This window comes from Ambystoma mexicanum, chromosome 13, assembly GCF_040938575.1.
Source record: "Ambystoma mexicanum isolate Mex_15411 chromosome 13, UKY_AmexF1_1, whole genome shotgun sequence".
NCBI classification, from domain to species: domain Eukaryota; kingdom Metazoa; phylum Chordata; class Amphibia; order Caudata; family Ambystomatidae; genus Ambystoma; species Ambystoma mexicanum.
In genome coordinates this window covers 57,261,904-57,282,290 of record NC_090938.1, presented here as the reverse complement: position 1 = coordinate 57,282,290, position 20,387 = coordinate 57,261,904, and the positions used below count along the sequence as shown (strand labels likewise).

Below are 20,387 nucleotides of genomic sequence, written 5' to 3'. Positions count from 1 at the left end.
AATTGGAGAAAATAAAAAATGCATCAAACTAAACTTTCTAACACTTCACTGAATTTACCTTCCCTGGACCCCTGGTTACCTGACTGCCTCTGATTTATATCTGAGAGGCTGCAAGGAGTTTGGTTCTTATAATTCTGCTGAAACTCTCACTGTTGCATTCTCTGTGTTCTCAAACTCCTTTCTTTTTGTTTTGCACTTTGCTCTGTTGAACAGTCTTCACTGTTCATTAGCTCCCCTGATCATAACTGTGATGTGCCACATGTAATTTGATTGCTTGTTTCTTCACACTAGTTATTGCAAAACTTCTCATTCCATGCAACGTTACAACAACTCTGAGTCTATGTGCTTTGTTGTGCCACTACTACGAAATGTTCTACTGTTTACAATTCTGGTAGATCTAAAACGGAACACTTCTGCTTCATCCAATATGTTCTAGAATTTGTGCGCTAGCGTTACCTCAAGCAATATTGCCATATCGAGAACACATTGTAAATGAAAGCGCTTCATTTACTTCTGAAACACTACACGTTAACCCTCCGCTCCGCGCCTCACAGCTGATTCGGTTGATAATACGCCACTTCAATGTTAACGGCTTCATTAGACGCATGCCCCGTATATCATCACGCCTCCTATTGCTGCAAGGTCCTTTTCTCAAGCGCTGCCTGGATTATAACACGACACGCCACCAATTGCAATTGCTACGTTGCCTCTGCACAGAAGCGCGCACAGAAAGCAATTCAACTGGACACTTAAACTCTTCCAAAGTCATATTTTAGTTAACTTAACTTGAGGATTTAGTTACACATATGAAGTAAACAGTTTGAACTTTTCCTCTAAGAACTGCTATATAACCTTGTACAGTCAACTTTAGTTTTAAACTGAATTGAAAAGAAAAAACGTTCTTGAATCTTTGGCTTATTGAAAACTTCAGTCACTTATCTAAGTAAACAATGTTTCAGGCTCTTTCTGTTGCTCTGGTGTCTGGATGTAGATTTCTTTTTCTCTGGTAAATCTTGTTTTGTCTGGAGCTCTTGAGCGCTGTGACCACACCTGAACAGTTCTTGAATGAAAGGCAGTTTAGAACCTCTCTCAAGGTTCCAAACTGCATCACAATTGTCCTCAACCAATTACTGCTGATCAGGAAGCGGTGCATCTTGAGCTGGGACACTAGGGACAATAGCAGCTGGCTGAAAATAGTGATTGGGTTAAGGGAACACTATTAACCATGGCAATCCCTAACCTAACACTGTCTGTGACTCCGGGACTTGACAGTATCACACGTTTAGACTTTTCATGACAAACTGCACACATCCCACTTTGGGGTGCATTTTGTGACTAATTGTAGCAAATGGTGCATTTTGAAACACTTGGACATTGCCTGAAACTAACATCAAACTGGCCCACTAGCCTGCAGAAAGACCCACACTTGCCAGCAGAAGTGGCCCATACTAGCCCGCAGAAGTGGTCCACACTAGTCCGCAGAACTGGCCCATACTAGCCTGCAGAACTGGCCCACATACCCTGCAGAACTGGCCCACATACCCTGCAGAACTGGCCCACATACCCTGCAGAACTGGCCCACACTATCCTGCAGAACTGGCCCATACTAGCCTGCAGAACTGCACCATACAAGTCTTCAGAACTGGCCCATACTAGCACGCAGAAATGGCCCATACTAGCACGCAGAAATGGCCAATACTAGCACGCAGAAATCGCCCATACTGCCCGCAGAACTGGTCCACAATAGCCTGCAGAACTGGCCCACACTAGCCTGCAGAACTGGCTCACACTAGCCTGCAGAACTGCACCATACAAGTCTTCAGAACTGGCCCATACTAGCACGCAGAAATGGCCCATACTGCCCGCAGAACTAGTCCACACTAGCCTGCAGAACTGGCCCACACTAGCCTGCAGAACTGGTCCACACTAGCCTGCAGAACTGGCCCACACTAGCCTGCAGAACTGGCCCATACTAGCCTGCAGAACTGCACCATACAAGTCTTCAGAACTGGCCCATACTAGCACGCAGAAATGGCCCATACTGCCCGCAGAACTGGTCCACACTAGCCTGCAGAACTGGTCCACTAGCCCGCAGAATGGGCCCATACTAGCATTTTGGGCAGCCCTTTCGGGAATTGCGTGGATTGCCCCATAGGCCAATGTGAGATTTATTTTAAGATTCCAGCAAAGCATGAGGATTCAGAAAAATTTGACCTGTTTCATACATTTCCTGCAGATGAACTCACAGTGGAACCCACGCAGTGCCCTTCCAGGCTCCTACCCCTGGGACAGCGGAATCTGACGGAGGCAGAACTCAGCAACCTCCATGAGGAAATGGTGAGTAACACCAAAAGAACATAGAATGTGGGCAGCTGTGGGGCACATTCCAAGGTAAAGTGGCACCTGATCTGAACTTCACATTTCCTAGGTTTGAATAGATGCCTCAGATGTTCTGGACTACCACTCCCATCAGCCTTAGGAAGCAGAATAGATAGCGAGAGATCATGGGAGTTGTAGTCCACAACCCCCTGCATGTCAGAGATTGTAGAACCCTGCTCTACAACGTCCTAATCAGGACTGTGTGGTCTCCCTTGCGACTTCTAAAAAAAAAAAAAAAAGTAAGAACAGAAGTGCCACAAGTCTAACACTTTCAGCACTGACCCTAAAAAAGAAAGAATAGGAATACCAAATAATGTGTCTTCGTGGAATTCTATACAATAAATGCTAGACTTATTAAGGGTTTATTTCAGGCACACTTCAGGGGGTGAGTCACTGATTTAGTCTATTCTTAAACGCCTTTCATCCTTCTGAGGTTGATAAATGAGTACCAACGTAGGTGGGGTGTTTTTGGGTGTATATTTTTCTATATAAAGCGCTTAAGCGTAAGTGCTATATAATAGCACATCATTATCGTTTGGCTCTGGACGTCTGCTGGCATTCACAGTCATTTGGTAATATGGGCCTAGACACAGTGATCCTAACGATACATATGGCGATCCATTCTTGCATGAAATGTACATCACGTTTTAGTGATATCTTTACCATATTTTTCATAGTGTACAATGCTATGTGATGACACTTCCTGTTTTGTCAATGGGTGAAAGGTCGTGTTCCATCACTACCCGTGATATCACTTTGGGATGGGGTCAAATGACATCAATGTCATCCAGGGGGTCAAGGGTTTTTACTTCCGTCGCTGGCGTGTGCGACGTCACACGTATGCGATGACTCCCCTACAACCCGCGTCCCACGCGAGATGCCGCGCGGGATGAATACAGCAGCACAATATGAATATAGAGAACCCAAAGTGTAAGTTATCAAAAACGCAAGCATTTTATTGGAGCATTATATATAAAAGATAGACTATGTGAATATATGCATTGACCTATTTTCTATTCAGTATTATGCACTTAGAATGTCTGGTTGGAAGGTCAGCATACCAATAGATCATGGAGATGTCTACAGTAAAAAGGTAACTTTTAAAAGTTAATATCACACATTGGTTCACTTCCACTATTCTCAACCTTAAAATAATTCTATATCATCACACAAAATGTTAAAGAAAATACGCGCCTGGTTACTATTGTTTTAACGTTAGGTAGGACAACTTAAGAGGGGGCCAAACATAGTCTATTATACTTGCAATGGTATACTAAGCAACCTCATAGTAGAGAACAGTGTATTGGTATGTACAAGCATATTGTAAGCAATTGTGTTTTAAACAGTGCCAATTGAGTAGAGAAGTCCACATATGTCTGTCCATATAACTTCTTGTCAGTAGTACGGTAGATCATATGAAGCATGTATAATTCACCTCTTCTTTGATTCCCCCTGGAGTTAGGGCTTCCAGTCTTTCGATCCAATGGGTCTCTCTTTGGTCTAGTCTCTTTGCCACGTCTTCATGAGGGTTTATTTGGTGAGCGCATCCACAACCTGAAATCTTATCTGTGAAATGTCATGTCTTTTCTTTAGACAATGCCTGCCCACTGCTGACTTGACATTCTTGGTCCTGATGCAGGAACAGTGTTCATTCCATCTCTGCTTACATGGTCTTTTGGACTGTCCAACATAATATAACCCACAGGGGCATTTGATGGCATAAATTACATTGTTGGTATCGTATGTAGCGTAGCTATTGATCTTGATATTCTCAGCAGATCTTGGATGGTTAATAACATTGCCCATTGTTACGAACCCTCAGTTGGTGTAGTACAGACAGGGGAAGGTGTCCGTTTGTTTGGTTTGTAATGATTTTTTGGCTGGTCTAGTTTTCACCAGTTAATCCCTCAGGTTAGTACTTCTCTTGTAAGCAAATATGGGTAGTTTTTGAAATAGGTGTTCTACCCCGGTATCGCGTGTCAGAGTCCACCTGTTATTTTTAATGATGGATTTCATCTGGCCACTTTGGATCGAGTATTTGGATACATAGACCAGTGCAGGGAGTTCTTTTTCTGTTGTGGTCTCAGTGAGTAAGTCTATTTGTTTGACCGTAGCTAGCCTCCCTCTTGGGGAACCAACCTGCTCAGGTCTGTAGCCTCGGGCAAGATATTTCTCTCCCATTCTCACCCTCATAGTGTTTAGGGTCACTAACGATCCTTCTCATTGGTAACATCTGACTGAAGGGTACATTTTTAATGAGGCTCGGTTGATGGAAACTTAACTTATGCAATAGGTTATTCCGGTCAGTTTCTTTCTTGAAAATGTTGGTCACATATTTGCCCTCACGTGTTGTAATCTTCACGTCCAAATAATGTATGCAGTCTTCTGAATTTTCACTTGTAAATTGTGTGCGGGGATCTATAGTGTTCAGATATGTTAGGAATCCTTCTAAATTCTTTAGTGTCCCCTTCCATACCCGAAAACTATGGTCTATGTAGCGAACCCACATAGACAGGTACTTATGCCAAATGGCGTGATCCAATATGTGCTCCCTTTCAAATCTGTGCATGAAGCAGTTTGCATATATGGGTGCCATGATTGGCCCCATTGAAGTACCTGAAACTTGAAGAGCAAATTTATCTTTGAACTGAAAGTACGGGTACTCAGAAATAAATTGCAACAAAAAGGATAATAAATAAATACTTTGGATGCCTTCATATCTCCTTCATTCAAAAGAAACCATTCAATTGCTTATATGCCTAAATCTTGTGGCATGGACGTTTATCACCGCTTCACGTTGATGGTAAACATGAAAGATCCTTGAGTGTAAGGGATTTGGTTAAGTTGCTGCAGAAAGTGTGTGGTGTCCCTAACGTAAGTGCTGGTTTTCTGAACTATGGGTTGGAGGTTGGAGGAAAAGAAATCAATGTATTTACCCAAGGGCTGGAGGATGCTTTCCATGCCTGCCACAATGGGTCTCCCTTGTGGATTAGTTGGATGTTTATGATTTTGGGGAAGTATTTAAAAAGTAGGGATTCTGGGATGAGAAATGTGGAGATATTTCTTGGAATTATGGTTTATCCAACTGAGGTCTTCTACTTTGATCAGAATCGCTGACAAATTGCTCATTATCGCAGTTGTAGGGCCGGAGTCCAATCTATCATATACTGTCCTGTCGCCTGTCTACTGCATTCCTGGTCATAATCTGTGCTCTCCATCAGTACAAGTGCTCCACCCTTGTCTGCAGGGTGGATTGTTATGCTTCCACTATAGAGATACTCCAATAGCTTCAATTTGTGTGGTCTCGGGTTGTTGTGTTTAGGATATCTATATGCGATTTTACTGAGGTCTTTAAGAAGCTGTATGTGGAAAATGTCCACAGATGGTCTATTGATGAGAGGCATTAAAGTACTTTCACTTATAAACTCCGGCATCTCTACTTCTTGGTCCATTGTATTTATGTGATCAGTTTCTTCCAGCTCTTCAAAAAAAAAAAAAACTTTCAGTTTGAGTTTCCTCATGAATCTGTGCTATATGTGGGGACAAAGTTCAAACCCCTTTGGAGGGTGGCTATGTCAGCGCTACTCAAAATTCTGCTGTATGGATTTACGACTAGGTTTTCTTTTGTTGTTGTGTTATCTTCCCGCTGCCTCTTTGATTTCCTTTCCCCCCCTCCGCGTTCTCTTCCTTCTTGTACACTGCCTAAAAAGCGACTCCAGATGTTGTAGCTTGGGCTCCGCTCCCTTCACGTGTCCCTTGCGAGTTCTCAATGCCCCTTACGGTTGCTTCTTTTTCACTGGTAGTCTCAGATCCTGAACTTTTTGCATCTGTGGTGCTACCCTGTTGTGGTCCGCCCTACCCTCCCCCGGCCCCGACCCGCTTGCCTGTTCCTCTCTTGCCAGGTAGGAAGAAATACTCATCGGTGCACAGGGGAGGGACTTAAATGGTTTTCCTCAACCATTAAAGTGGAAGCGTTGCTAAGGTCCCATAATTGGATAGCACGTGCAGCACCTGCAACAGCTTTCATTTTTGTGAACACAGAGCAATGCAGACAACTGGGAAGACCCAGATGACAATGGAAACAGGGTACCACCCGTTCCCCCTCTCCGTCTGTCTTGAGCCAGAGGCCGGAAAGCGAGAACCCAAATAATACAAAAAATGACCACCTCCACGCAGAAGCCCTCAGTCAGGACCTTATGTTTTAGCGCAGGGTTGCCCAACTCTGGGCCTCGAGGGCCGGAATCCTGGCAGGTTTTCAGGATATCCCTCATTAATATTCATGAAGAAAAATGTGCATACATTTAGAATCATTGTGTTTAAATTTATCAATTGACTAGTAATGAGGTTATCCTGAAAACCCCGCATGGATCTGGCCTTTGATACCTGGAGTTGGAAAGCCCTGCTTTAGGGGTTTGGTTTACCCCACGACCATCTTTTCCTGCTCCTATGTGCTATCCCACCACAATAGTCAAAAACTGATTAGGACTAGTAGGGTTCAGTGCGCAACCTTGACGAACACCCTGACGTATTAGGAAATCTTCTGAAACACCCTGCTTCCCAAGTGTGTTGCATAGTTATGGTCAAAACACTGAGTCTGAGAACAACGCACCCGTAGGGAGATTATAAGTGCCAAGAAGTAAAGCACCGGGTAAAGGCCTGCTTTTCAGTATCTGCCCACAAAGTGAAGCATGCATGAGCAATATCCATCTTTACCTTCCTTTCTGCTGAATCCTGCACTGAAATCCTTCCCAGTTCCTCACAGTCTCCATCAGTAAAAGATGGAGGCCTGGAATTGTCTGGGCCAGAGGGTGCCCTCTTCTGGCAGACTGGAAGGATATCAGCCAGCGTCAAAGAAAAGCGAATACACCCCATGGCTAAGATTGCCTTAAAATACCTGCGCAGAAGTGGAGGAGCATAGATGCTGAGGCTGCGTTGACCGGGTCCATCAGGATGTGGACCTGCCCGAGTCGTCCTCTGGCTATTGGATCCGAGGGTGCACACCGCCTAACCATCGGCCCTCCCTCCACCTGGTTGACTTCCAGTCACTTCCTTAGGGTCTTCCACTCCTCCAATGAACTCCTCCTTTCCTCCCTTAGATATTTCTCCTGCCACTACCTCCCTTTCCTGGTCCTGTTTTCCACTCATTCCTTCTTATCCACCACACTCCTCATCGCCCTTCTCCGGGCCACCTCGCTCTAACCTGCACCTTCCTACCTCATCTGCCCCTACTTCTCTGTTCCCCATCACCTCCCTCTCCAGAGTTCTGTCTCCTTCCCAAATCATCATCAGCGTTCTCTCCCCACTCCCGGCTTAGAAAGGGGCTTGGCCTGACCGCCCCTACCTAACCGTACTCCGGTGTAGATTGTATGAGAACTGACGCTCTAATTGGCTTGCACGAACCCTCATCCCCTTTTAATTGAACACTATGTCCTACCCCCACCTCTTATACATCCTTCCCTACACACCCTTATGTTTTTCCATGATTGTTTTCGGAGAAAATAAATTTGGCAAAAAACCCATCGAAAGAAATGACTGTCGGTAAATGAACATTGTACCGCCTGTAGGCCATTGATGCCTGGCGTCAGCCTATCCTAAGGCCGGGTTATGCCTTGAATCCCCACTCATTGGTGGTCTGGAGTAGGAATGCTTTCCCGAAGCCCAGAGGTTCTACTCTGTCTTCGGCAGCGCTCCGCTCTGCACTAGCATGGGAGTGGCAATAGCGTGCAGGCACTTGTCTGTTCTGGTGTCCTTGTGGAATCGTGTTCTCCCTAACGGGACACATGATTCCCCATGCCCCGCTTGGAATCCTTCAAAGTGCACTGGTGGTGTTATGCGCTCCTCTGCTTTCATATCTCACGGGAGGTGAGGATCCTTGACCACTTCAAAATGCAGACTCTAAGCACATCCGGGCCTCAGGCTTCCAGGGGGGCAGATGAGCCCAGCTATCGACGCAGTCTACTTAAAGGACTTTGAAGCATATGGAGTATCAGTGTGACAAGTGCTTGCCAAACTTCTGGGTGTGGTGGTGTGGGCCAGTGGGTCTCCTAATTGTGGCCCAGGCTCCAAACTCACAGAGCAGGTGGTGGTGGCCCCTGGCCCACATGGCCGATCCACCTCTGTCCCTGAAGGTCAGCCACGTAGAAAAATCAGGTTCCATGCGTTAAAATCGCAGCAAAAATGGCCGGTTCCACTAAAAAAAAAATTGCAACAAAAAGGCTGCGGTTTTCCAGCCGCAATCTATGTAAAGCATGCGCGGGGCACCCCCCGCAACCTCCAGACCCATTATACCATTTAAGGGGAGCTGTGGACACCCCCGCTTCCCTTAAATGGTATAATGGGGTACACCTTTACCGGGTCAAACCACAGCATTTTTGCCGCGATTTTTTGTAAAGGCGATATTTTTGCCGCAATTGTATTGCTGCATACCAACAAAAATCAGGTAGGGGGCCAGAAATAAACCTTCCAGAATTAAAATCTTCCACTTTGAAATTATTTCATAGCTGGAAAATCCGTCCCTCGCCCAATGGGTTGGTGGCCTATAAAAGTGCAGCTAAAGCCTACAAATGGCAACAACTCCAGGATCACGAATGCTCAATCAGGGGTCAAGGAACTTTTTAATAGACTCAAAGAACAGGAAACTATAAGCTCCCCTAATAGGGGCCAATTAGTAAAGGAAGCCGCCTGGTGCCAGGATATCCAGGATGCCATGTCAGGTAAATTGAAGGGCATTAGATCAGACATAGTGCTGAGGAAAGAAGATCTTCCAGCAGACACTACTAATGTGGGGATGGAATCACTTTAAAAGTGCCAAGGACGAGTACACGTGTCCTTTTTACATAGACTTCAATAATAGCCTGGCACTTAAGAGGTTAAAAAAGTCCTTCCATACCCCAATTAAATTTTTCCACCATCTCGGAGGATGAGCTGTCAGTCATTATGAACCAACTAAAAGTCACCAGCTGGAAAGGTGACCCATGCTCAGCCTTGATAATGAAAACTTGCCCTCCTGCTTTGTTGACCCCTATAAGTTCGTAAATGCCTCACTTACAGAAGGTCATGTGCCTGCAGATCTTAAATAAGCCTTGGTTACTCCTATTCGAAAAATAAACGGACTCCCTCTGGAGGCGCCACTCAACTACAGGCCCATCACTAACACTTAGAGAGGGTCGCTTATGGGCAGATGGCCCAACATCTGAATAACTTTACCGTGCAGAATTCTCACCAATCTGGCTTCAGTGCCGGTTACCGAACTGAAATAGCATTACTGGAACATAAATCCAGGATGCTGGAGCGGATGGACAAGGGCCTCGCTTCTATGATGATGCCCCTGGATCTATCGCTGCCTTCGACCTGGTCGACCATTCCACACTAGTCGCCAGGTTGGAGGCAGTGGCAAACTTCTCTCCAGCAGCGGTACGCTGGATTACCTCCTTCTTGAATAACCGAGAAAGTAGAGTCTTTTCTGGGGAGTTGGGGGCCTCCCCGGTCCACATTGAATTTGAAGTTCTGCAGGGCACCTGCATCTCTCCCTGCCTTTATAATATACTTATGGCGCCATTCTTTGCTTTGCTGCATCAGGAGGGGATCATGTTTACCAACTACGCAGATGGCACGCAGTGTGTTGTCCACGTGGTGGGTACTCATGCGCAGGATGAAAAAGAATTGAACATAGTTTACACCTCTATTGAGAACTGGATGGTTGGGAATAACTTAGGACCGAATAGGGGTAAGCCGGAACTCTTGATTGTCGGTACTCAACCCACTCTATCACAATCTAAGTTGGGTCCGACATATAAGAGCTTCCAACTCAGTGAGGTCAAGATACACCTTTGAAGAAGCTTAAAACCTTGGGTGTTATCTTTGACCAGCGGCTCACGATGAAAGCTCATATGGGGAGTCTTGTCTCCGCAGCAGCCTATCATATCAAACTTTTGGCCCATTTTAGGCCTTTTATTACTCAGGCTAATGCTGAGACAATCGTCAGAGCCATCATCAGAGCGAAAATAGATTATTGCTGCAGCCTCTTGGCTGGCCTTAGTAAAACAGAGGGGAATAGACTTCAGGTCATTCAAAGCAGTGCTGTGAGAGTCTTGATGGGGCTTTCATGCCGTGACCATGTGTCGGATGCTAGAAGAGGACTGCACTGGCTCCCGGTGGAGGCCTGTGTGCGCTACCGCTTCTAGTGATCACTTTCAAATGTATACAGGGCACTATGCCCAGTTACCTGCAACATCTTATAGTGGAAAAAGTTCAAAGCAGATCTCTGAGATCGAGTAATCAGAAACTCTTAATGCTTCCCAGATGAGAGGGAGCTTTCTACCTCTCAGAGCCCAAAGCCTGAAATGATCTTCCTGTAGACCTCAGAGGCCAGCCCAATATAGAATCTTTCAAAAGAAAGTTGAAAACGGGGTTGTTTGCTTAATCTTTTTTCTTCTCTGGCTTCCCCCCTCGAGTTGCTTTTTCCTTATGCCAAAATCTATGTATCTGTCAGTGCCCTAAATCCTATGGGTCCAAGGTTCTGCACTTAATAAATGTTTTAAAGTAAAGTAGAGCCAAACACTCCATGTTGCTTTGAAGGTATCTGGCGCCCTTTCCTTGGATGTATTTGGGGCAAAGGCCAAGAGTCTTGAAAGTGATTCGGATGTTGATGGAAAGCAGGGTAGAGAGTTGAGAGTCTGTGCGACGTCTTCCCCGAGGCTAATCCTGCAGCCAAATCTCACTTGCAGACAAGAAATGCGCTATTTGGACTGGCCAATATTGAAGGAGTTTGGTGTTTCCCACTTTTGCTGGTCGTCCCTTGTGTGGAGCGCGTCGGGGAGATGTCAGGGAGAATTTGTCTGGGAGGGCTGAGGAAGTGCTGCGATAGGCTGATTGTGGAACTGAATTGTTTTCCTCTTGTGATGTAGTTTCTGCTTTGGCCACCATAGAAAGCCCAAACTCCAATCAATAATCACCACTTCAATATATTGCAATGAAGGGAAAATGTAGTGAATGCAATGATCCAAGGGATTTTCTTGTGATGTGCAATCTCTCATCTAGTATTCTTTTTTTGTTGGTTTCAGGTGCTTGCAGTTTCACTTTCCCCCATTAAAAATCCAGGACTACAATTACCAGAATGCACAACCAATTGTCAACCTGGCGTGCCGCAATTTAAGATCGCTCTAAACGATACCTTAATAATAACTAATTCCCAATTTTGTCTTTCAGGTCTTTCCGGCCAGTTCGGAAGACATCTGTAAATCTGTGATGAAAGGTCTAAAGGAAGATTGGGAGAAGATGAACGTGGAGGACAAGTGGACTTATTTGCAAATGAAGAAACTCTGCATGGAAATAGGGAACTCAGAGCTCCAGAGCTCAGAGAACCATGCACAAGGTGTCCGTATTCCGACCACAGGGAGCAGTGCGTCAAGTCTCCCACACCCTACCACTCCAACGGCAAAGGAAGACTGAATTTAAAACAAATTTCTTATTCAATTTATCATAGTGAAATATTTCTGGGATCTTTTCCCAGATAAACTGAAGTCGATTGTTTTACATGATATCAAAAGCAAGATTCAATTGTCTTTAAGTATGTTTTCTTTTACTTTTCTATCTTTTTTGCAAATTGGTAAAGTTTTTATAACAAGGTCTATCTAGCAGATTAGGTTCAAAGGCCTTGATGGACCGCGTTCTTGTGTTTTCCGAGTTGAAAATAAAAACTTTGATGCAACTCTTTGAGCCTTTGAATTTTTATCTTTGGGAGCTGATGCTTCGAAATATATTCCGTCACTGGGCTGATTGTTAGGTGATGGACATATTTCTGTCTTTGCTATAGCAGAATGTTGACTCTGGCGCAAAATGCTCGGCCGTGGTTGGTGAATACATTTGTTTTTTTAATTAGTAGGGATCTTGAAGGGGCAGTACTTGCCAGCAATCTTTCTGATATGCAGGATCAGCATACACTAGGGCAGCGGTTATTCAACCTGAGGCTCTTCACAATTTGTGGACTACCACTCTCATGATCCTGCTCCGTTGACTTTGCTTGCAAGGGCTGATGGGGGTTGAAGTCCAAAACATCCGGAAAGCCAATAGTTGCAGATCGTTACTCTATGGAAATGAGCTTCAATCCCATTGGTTCTTTATGGTCGGCCCCCATTTCATTTCACTATTTAAGAATCACACTGGGCGCCTGTCTGAAAACTGTCAACAGTGGCAACTAGAAAGCCATTGGCCGTTTATTTGATATACATTTTCATGTACACCTCTTTTCTCCTGAAATACCCAGGTCCAGTTCTGCTTGAAAGTTCATGTACCCCTGGGGGCGAGGTGTAGAATCGTCCCACCCTCACTAGCTCAAACATAACGCTGCCAGCATTATTCTAAGGGAAGTGTAGATCTATACAGATACATGTGTAGGTGAGCATTCGGAGCAATATATGTGCGCCTCTACACGTCCCCTAAGGTGGGCCATCATCTCCTTTGGCTGGCTTCGAGGTTATTGGGGTGTGGCCCAATGGCTTATAAAAGACCCTCTGTTATGCCTGGCTTTCTTTTCACCCCCTTTTCCATTTCCCAAGTTGCTTCGATCATGATTGCCGCGCACAGAGCACAGATGTTTCTGTGTTTCCACACAACACTGCGGGAAGCTATGTTTTGTTGCCTTCTGTTTCTGCGATTTACCGCTCACTGATGCCGTTTGTATGAACTCCAGGCGCTCCGTCAGATCTGACAGAAGAGGGTGGGGCAGGTAAGTGGGCTAGAGGCAACGTGCGCGACAGGTAGGCTGCTAGGCTGGTGTTCTCCTGGGTACTGCGTGCGGGTGTGATCAGCGCTGTGGGGCTTTGGAGGCCTTATTTTCTATTAGAGGACAGCCTCTCGTCCTCGTGGTCCTGAGTTGCACTGGCCGGCTACTGTTATTGGAGTTGACTACAGTGTTGTAGAGTTCTGTTTTTTTATTTCATTTTGATTGGGTATTAAGTATTGAATATAACATTTTTCTATGTAAAGCGCTTTGGGTGAAAGCGCTATATAAATAAGTTGTTATTAATATTATAATCATGTCTTTGGAGTGGGATTTTTATTGTTGTTTGCACAACATAGTGTGCCTGTGATTGAAGAAGAGAGAGTTCATTTTGGGGCAACTTATTCAGAACATAGAAAGCATTATTCTTGAATGATAAAGGGTTGAATTTAGAGGGCATAAGCATTAAAACGTGTCTTGTTTCAAATGATGATAGTCTTTTTAATTGCCCTGGTGCCACCAGCACGTCTTTTTAGTATAGGTAATCAGCAGGCAATTAACCAATCTTGTTTGTATGCTGGTAAAAAAGGAATGGCAATGGGTGGTCAACATTTGGCAGTCAGGCTTTTACTGTTTATTACCTCTTAGTCTGTGCATGTGCGAAGGTTCCTTGCATCAATTTCACAGACATTAATTATTGGAGTGGGTACACTCCCACTGTCTAGTATCAAGTTTCAGAGACATTAATTAATAGAGTGGGTACACTCCCACTCTCTTGTAACAAGTTTCATAAGTTTCATAGACATTAACGTAGTGGGTAAACTCCCAATCACTTGTATCAAGTTTCATAGACATTCATTAACAGAGTGGGTACACTCCCACTCTCTTGTATCAAGTTTCATACGTTTCATAGACATTAACATAGTGGGTACACTCCCACTCTCTTGTATCAAGTTTCATAGACATTAACATAGTGGGTACACTCCCACTCTCTTATATTAACTTTCATAGACATTCATTAACAGAGTGGGTACACTCCCACTCTCTTGTAGCAAGTTTCATAGACATTCATTAACAGAGTGGGTACACTCCCACTCTCTTGTATCAAGTTTCATAGACTTGCATTAACAGAGTGGGTACACTCCTGCTCTCTTGTGCCAATATCACAAGCATTAATTGAGTGGGTACACTCCCGTTCTCTTGTACCAGTGTCATAGACATTCATTAATAGAGTGGGTACACTCCCACTCTTGTATCAAGTTTCATAAACAATTAATAGAGTGGGTACACTGTTGCTCTCTTGTGCCAATATCACAAGCATTAATTGAGTGGGTACACTCCCGTTCTCTTGTACCAGTGTCATAGGCATTCATTAATAGAGTGGGTACACTCCCACTCTTGTATCAAGTTTCATAAACATTAATTAATAGAGTGGGTACACTGCTGCTCTCTTGTGCCAATATCACAAGCATTAATTGAGTGGGTACACTCCCGTTTTCTTGTATCAGTTTCATAGACATTAATTAATAGAGTGAGTGCACGCCTGCTCTCTTGTATCAGTTTCATAGACGAGTTATGTTATGTTATCTTATCTTATAAAGCGCGCAGTCGCCTGAAGGCATCATGGCGCTTAGGAGAGCGAGCAAATGCCTAGATGAATTAGAATAAATGGGGTTTAACCCTTTTTCTAAACTCCAGATAGAGGTTTTTTGATGGTAAGTGGGAGACTATTCCACAGAGCTGCTGCGGCGACGGAGAAGGCCCGGCCGCCAACCCGGTCACGATTGTGTCTTGGCACAAAAAGCTGTTTGGCTGTGGCAGAGCAGAGGGTGTGGGCGGGATGGTAGCGGGTGAATTTGACTTGGAGGTATTCCGCTCCCTGAATATGAAGGGCACAATGGGCAATGCACAGAGCCTTAACCTCCACCCGCTGGGCCACCGGGAGCAAGCGGGAAGTCCGAAGCACCAGAGAGATTTCAGCTTCATAAGGAGTATCAGTGGCTACCCGAGCGGCCATGTTTTGTAGCCACTGCAGCCGTTTAATCAAGCTCTTGGGTTGGGCCAAATACAAAGAATTACAATAGTCTATCCGTGATAGTACCAAAGCTGCTACCACTGGGGGACGCAGAGGGCCGGAATCAGGGGCAATACCTTCCCCAGCATTTTCGTTGGAAGGGACCAGCCTGACATGCAGCAGTAACTTGTTGGTCCATAGACAGTGAGGCCGATAACACGACACCCAGGTTTTTAATTTTTTAACTGGGGACGGCAAGGGTCCCAGAGAGGGGGGACAGAAGGAGGACACCCAAAGTGTAGGATTAGGATGATAGCCCACCGCCATCACCTTAGTCTTATTCAACTTGAGCCAATTGTGGTTCATCCAGTCTCCAACAGCCGTCAGACACCCCTGTAGGCACGATGACACTTCAGAATGATCAAGGTCTAATCGGATCTGTATCTGAGTGTCGTCCGCGTACGAGTAGCTTCTGACGCCAAAGGAGCGGATGAGACACACAAGGGCCCAGATGTCGATGTTGAACAAGATAGGCGACAAGGTGGAGCCCTGTGGCACCCCACAGCTGAGGTGACAAGATGTAGAATGAAAAGGGGGGCATCGGGAGGGTCTTTGTACGATCCGCAAGGAACGACTGAAACCATTCTAGCACCTGACCTGAGATACCAAACTGGGCAAGACAGGATAACAGGATGGAGTGGTCGACCGTGTCGAAAGCCGCTGATAAATTCAGCAGAATCAGGGCCCCCACTCCACCAGCATCCACTAGCCAGGTCATGTCTTCCAAAACAGCGACAAGAACACTCTCCGTGCCTCGACCAAGACGGAACACAGACTGAACCAGGTCCAGAAGATTAGTGAATCCGAGATAAGTAGAGAGCAAAGGAGACAGCAGTGACTCTAAGAGCATAGCCAAGAAGGGGAGAAGAGAAATGGGTGGGTACACTCCCGCTCTCTTGTGTCAATGTCACATGTATTAATTAAGTGGATACGCCTTGCGATGAAGCAGTCGATTTCTGGTTACCGTGAAGAGGAATATTTCTGCTGAGCTTGAGGCTTTCAAAGAAGCAATTTACTAGTTTTCAAAGCTTAAGAGGCAATTTGTCTATTGGTAGTGTCGGCGCAGCCGGAAATACCATGGATGGCTGAGGGGGGTGGGGGGGGGCACACTTTCAGGCGAGTGGAGCAAGAGGCGGCAGCTGGAACTGCAGGGGAAAGACGAGGTGTACCACCGAGGAGTTGAATGAGAAGTACATGGGAAGTCCTGGGGTATTTGCAACTCAAGGGGATGGTAGAGTGGGAAACTCTCCGGACAAAGAGGTTTGGAATGAAGGAATTCTAATACTTTCAGTCGTGGAAAGTGTGAAAGTTGGAAAATCCTAGCTGGAAATGTAGTGGTGAAACCAAACCGCTGGAGGTAGAACAACTGTCAAACTAGGAACGTCCGGGCACAGAGGATGTGGAAACTGGAAAACTGCACATGTGTCAGGGACAGGAGTGAGACACCAGGAGAACAGGAAGGGGATACAAGTGGGACCTTTCTTGCAGAGTGTCCCAAACAGAGAACACATGGATGAACATGAAAACCTAAGCGGTGCATTCGGCTTATAAAGAAAAACCAAAGACACGAGTGGGAGTGAAAACTCAAACACACGGGGAGCACGAAACCCAGATGTGCCTGGTTGCATCAGAACCGATAGCGCCTGGGAGGTAGCCAAAGCGAATGTGCTCACCTCGGTGGCCCGGGGACGCTCTGTTTTGTCAAGTGTCCACTCACACTCAAATATTGTACTGTCGCATTGTAACCAGGGAGGAGATCTGAGCGAAAGTGCTGGTGTGTGAAAGAGAAGAGCGGGCGCAGTTGTCATTTTGGAGTTTTGGATTGTATTTTGAATTATCAAACAATATGGTAGGGCATAATTGCAGATCATGCACTTACTTTCCCGCTTGGCTCCTGCCATGCCAACAGGCCATTCTACAAGTAGACTTTTAGACAAAAATCAGCACTGAGGAGCAGGAATCCGAAATATTCTCCCCTGAACCCAAGCCGATTTCCTCAATCACAGTCCCCACGCGTGCACGCAGAGAAGATACTGTACACAATTGCATTATCGCTGTGGAACTCTTCTTATCGATTATCTGGCTATTTTGGGAACCTTAATCTCAGTCAGATTGGCAGCCATTTTGCGGGTCCCTGCTGGTGAAAGGTGGCGCCACAGATAATGCAGTGGTTTGCAGTTGCAAGAACTGGCCCAAGGGCCGTCTGATTCCACTGTTTGCACCATTGGCAACACACTGATATATTAATGCTTGAGTCAGAGCAGTCACGCTGGAGCAGGTGGAGTCTCACGGCCATCCCCTAATATTAAATGCTAAGACACATGGACACATGTTGTGTTACTGTGAACAACTTAGAAATTGTCCCCGGAATTTGTAAACACAACAGGAAACTGTTTGCCTACATGGCTAGAGCCAAGACTTTTGTAATGTGCACAAAATCGCCCAATAATGGAACTGAAATTCACATTTTTTTTTATTTTTTATTTGTGTATACTCTAAAAATAGATTTTTACAAAAAGGAGCAGAAGACAAAATAAACAATTAATTCATTCATTCGAATTGAAGATCCTACATTTACTTTTCATCCACTCGCCTGTTAGACAATAGCTTTGCCTTGTGAAAATCCGAAATATTCCCAGGCAACCTATAGCAAGAACATCTCAAACTTGGAAATTGAATTGACAATGTCATGAAATCTTGCCAGTATCAATTGATGGGTCTTAAAATAAGATTTCTTTCCATACCAGTCAAAGGTAGAAATGGGGTGCTTTGTTGCCTTGGCAATAGCAGCACTTTGGGCATGACTGCGAGTGTGACGGTATTGGTAGAGCATGTAGTATTTGAAAATACCGTCCTCTTACCGCTCTGCAAATTTTGTATTTCAATTCTGAATATCTTCTAGTCCACCTGCTTCATTGCAGAGATAGACACCTCCCCACAAAAGCATTAGCAGGGTGCAATATTACCGCATGTGGCATTTCCTCACAGAGCCATATGGGACTTAAAATGTGGATTGACTGAAGGGTTTGCATGACTCAGAATCAGGCAGTACTTTTACGTTGCTGCAATCTTACCACATGCGGTAATAACATTTGATTGCATTTCCAGAAGCAATACCCCAGACTCGTAATCAGCCTCTGAGTATTTTTTTATTTTTTCATCTATTGGACATTTGTATGGCTCCTATACACTAGTGTTTCAAGGCGCCACAAGACAAATTGGAGGAGGGGGGGGGGGGGCGCAGAGGAGAAACAACAACAATAAAGGGTCCTACTCAGCCATGTGACATTCAGACCATGCAAGTGCAGTGTGTCATGCCTACGGCATTATCTAGGTGTCAAGCATGCCTAACGACACGTTCTGGTGAACATTGCACACAGTTCACAGATAAACGCAGACACATGTCCACACAGGAAACTTCAGTTCCTCTTGTAAAGCGCTATAACTAGATCGTCCATTCATACAACAGGAACCATAAGCCTCAGCGTTTCTGCTACCATGGTCGCTACGGCCGCGATTGGTGGCTGCCATGGCAACTACGGCCGTGTACGGAAGCCAAGAGCTTGCGACGTACGCGTGCCTCACGTGGTATGAATTGGCTCATTTAAACATTGTAACCACAATGGTTCGGTGCTTCTGATTGCTGGAGTGATTTCTAATCTTGCCTGCTACTTTGTTTCTCTGGTTACAGAAATTCTGCCTCTCATTTCTACGGATTGCTCTGTCTCTGCCCCTTGGTCTTATTGCATCGGTAAAGAAACTTTTGTTATTGGCTTTCTCTTCATTTCTTCAATTTCTTTGTGTCAATGTAATGCTTGAATGAATAGAATATTCTTCTCAACAGATTGTATATGTCAATAGTTTTCTTTCTAATGCTTTCTTGTAGTGTGCCCTTTTTAAAGTTTGTTGGCACATTACCAATGTTCTTGATTGTTTTGACAAAGGAATAAATATTCCTTTTCTATTTGAAATTACACGTGAATGTCTCCCTGAGGGATGGGATGCTAGACTTGATAGCCTGGCTGATACACGTCTTTCACTATACAAGTGTATACTGAATATTGAATCACTTTTTCTGCAGCGTGGACCATATATACTCTTTGATTACACTAACTCTCATACTCACAGCCCTTGTTAACCTCCATCTCTCCATCTCCAACATCCTTGACATCCTTGCCCCTGTCATGAGGATCCACATGAAGCCTGCCTCCGAGCACAACACCTGGTATGACTCCGACCTCGCCTCTCTGAAACGCAAGTGAAGAGTTGCTGACCGGACGTGGCTGGCTTCAAGCACATCCACTGACGGAGAGACTGGCTTGCCACCTGCTTCAAAGGCAATACAGGCTCTCAATCCGCTCAAAGAAGAGGGCCCATATCCAAGCACGCAGCTGATGGGGCTACCAACAACACGGCTGAACTGTTCAAAATCTGCAAGGAACTCTCCAATCCTACTGCAGTCTCCACTTCTCTGCCTTCCCAGGCCGTCTGCATTGCACTGGCCTCACACTTCACAGCCAAAACTCAGGCTATCCTGTCCTCACTCTCCATTACTCCCTTCCCTTCCCCCTCACCCTCTCTCAGGCCTCCCTTGGCCCCCATCTTCCCTTGCCTCCTTTGCGCCTCCTTCTCAACCATAGCACCAGATGAGGTCTCTAAACATGTCCTCTCTATTAAAGTTTCCTCCAAACCGGTGCTCCCCTTCTCCAGGACTATCAAGGCCAACATTGCCTCCTTGCTCCAGCCTTGGCTGAGTTCTGCAATCACTTGTTTGGCACTGGCTCCTTCCTACTACCCCTTAGGCACTCCCGTGTGCACCCTCTCCTTAAAAAGCCTTCTGCCGACCTTTCCATCCTGGCTAACTACCGCCCTATCTCCATTACCACCTTCCTGGGCAAACTCTTGGAGATGTTGGCCATCTCCCAACTGATCCACTAGACTGGATCTGTTGGTTGTCTCCATGACCACCAGTCTGGCTCCAGAGCTGCCAGAGGCTCTCCTGAACACCTGTGAAGACTTGTTCTCAAATCTCGATTCCAACTCTCCCTCTGTTCTCATCCTTCTCAATCTTTCCTTTGCCTTGGACATGGTCAATCATGCCACCCTTAGAAATCGTCTGCATGATACCCTTGGCATCACAGACACTGGCACTGGGCTGGTTGACCTCCTTCCTATCTGACTGACCTTCCCAGATTTACCGGGACTCTTTCCTCT

General features: G+C 45.4%; 1 protein-coding gene and 1 long non-coding RNA gene across 5 annotated transcripts in view; one reads left to right on the top strand and one right to left on the bottom strand.

The window, feature by feature from the left end:
- LOC138520847 (complement receptor type 2-like) overlaps positions 1–12,088 on the top strand; it is a 309,555-nt gene extending 297,467 nt beyond the window's left edge. For 2 of the 4 annotated variants that reach the window (XM_069633222.1, XM_069633219.1), the window contains 2 exons: positions 2,237–2,337; positions 11,587–12,088. In XM_069633222.1, the coding sequence (XP_069489323.1) occupies positions 2,237–2,337; positions 11,587–11,829 (344 nt within the window). In that variant the 3' untranslated portion in view covers positions 11,830–12,088. The remainder of the gene's footprint in view (positions 1–2,236; positions 2,338–11,586) is intronic. The other 2 variants (XM_069633221.1, XM_069633220.1) reach the window with 1 other exon arrangement.
- LOC138520848 (uncharacterized) overlaps positions 1–20,387 on the bottom strand; it is a 253,068-nt gene that overhangs the window by 214,178 nt on the left and 18,503 nt on the right. The window lies entirely within an intron of this gene.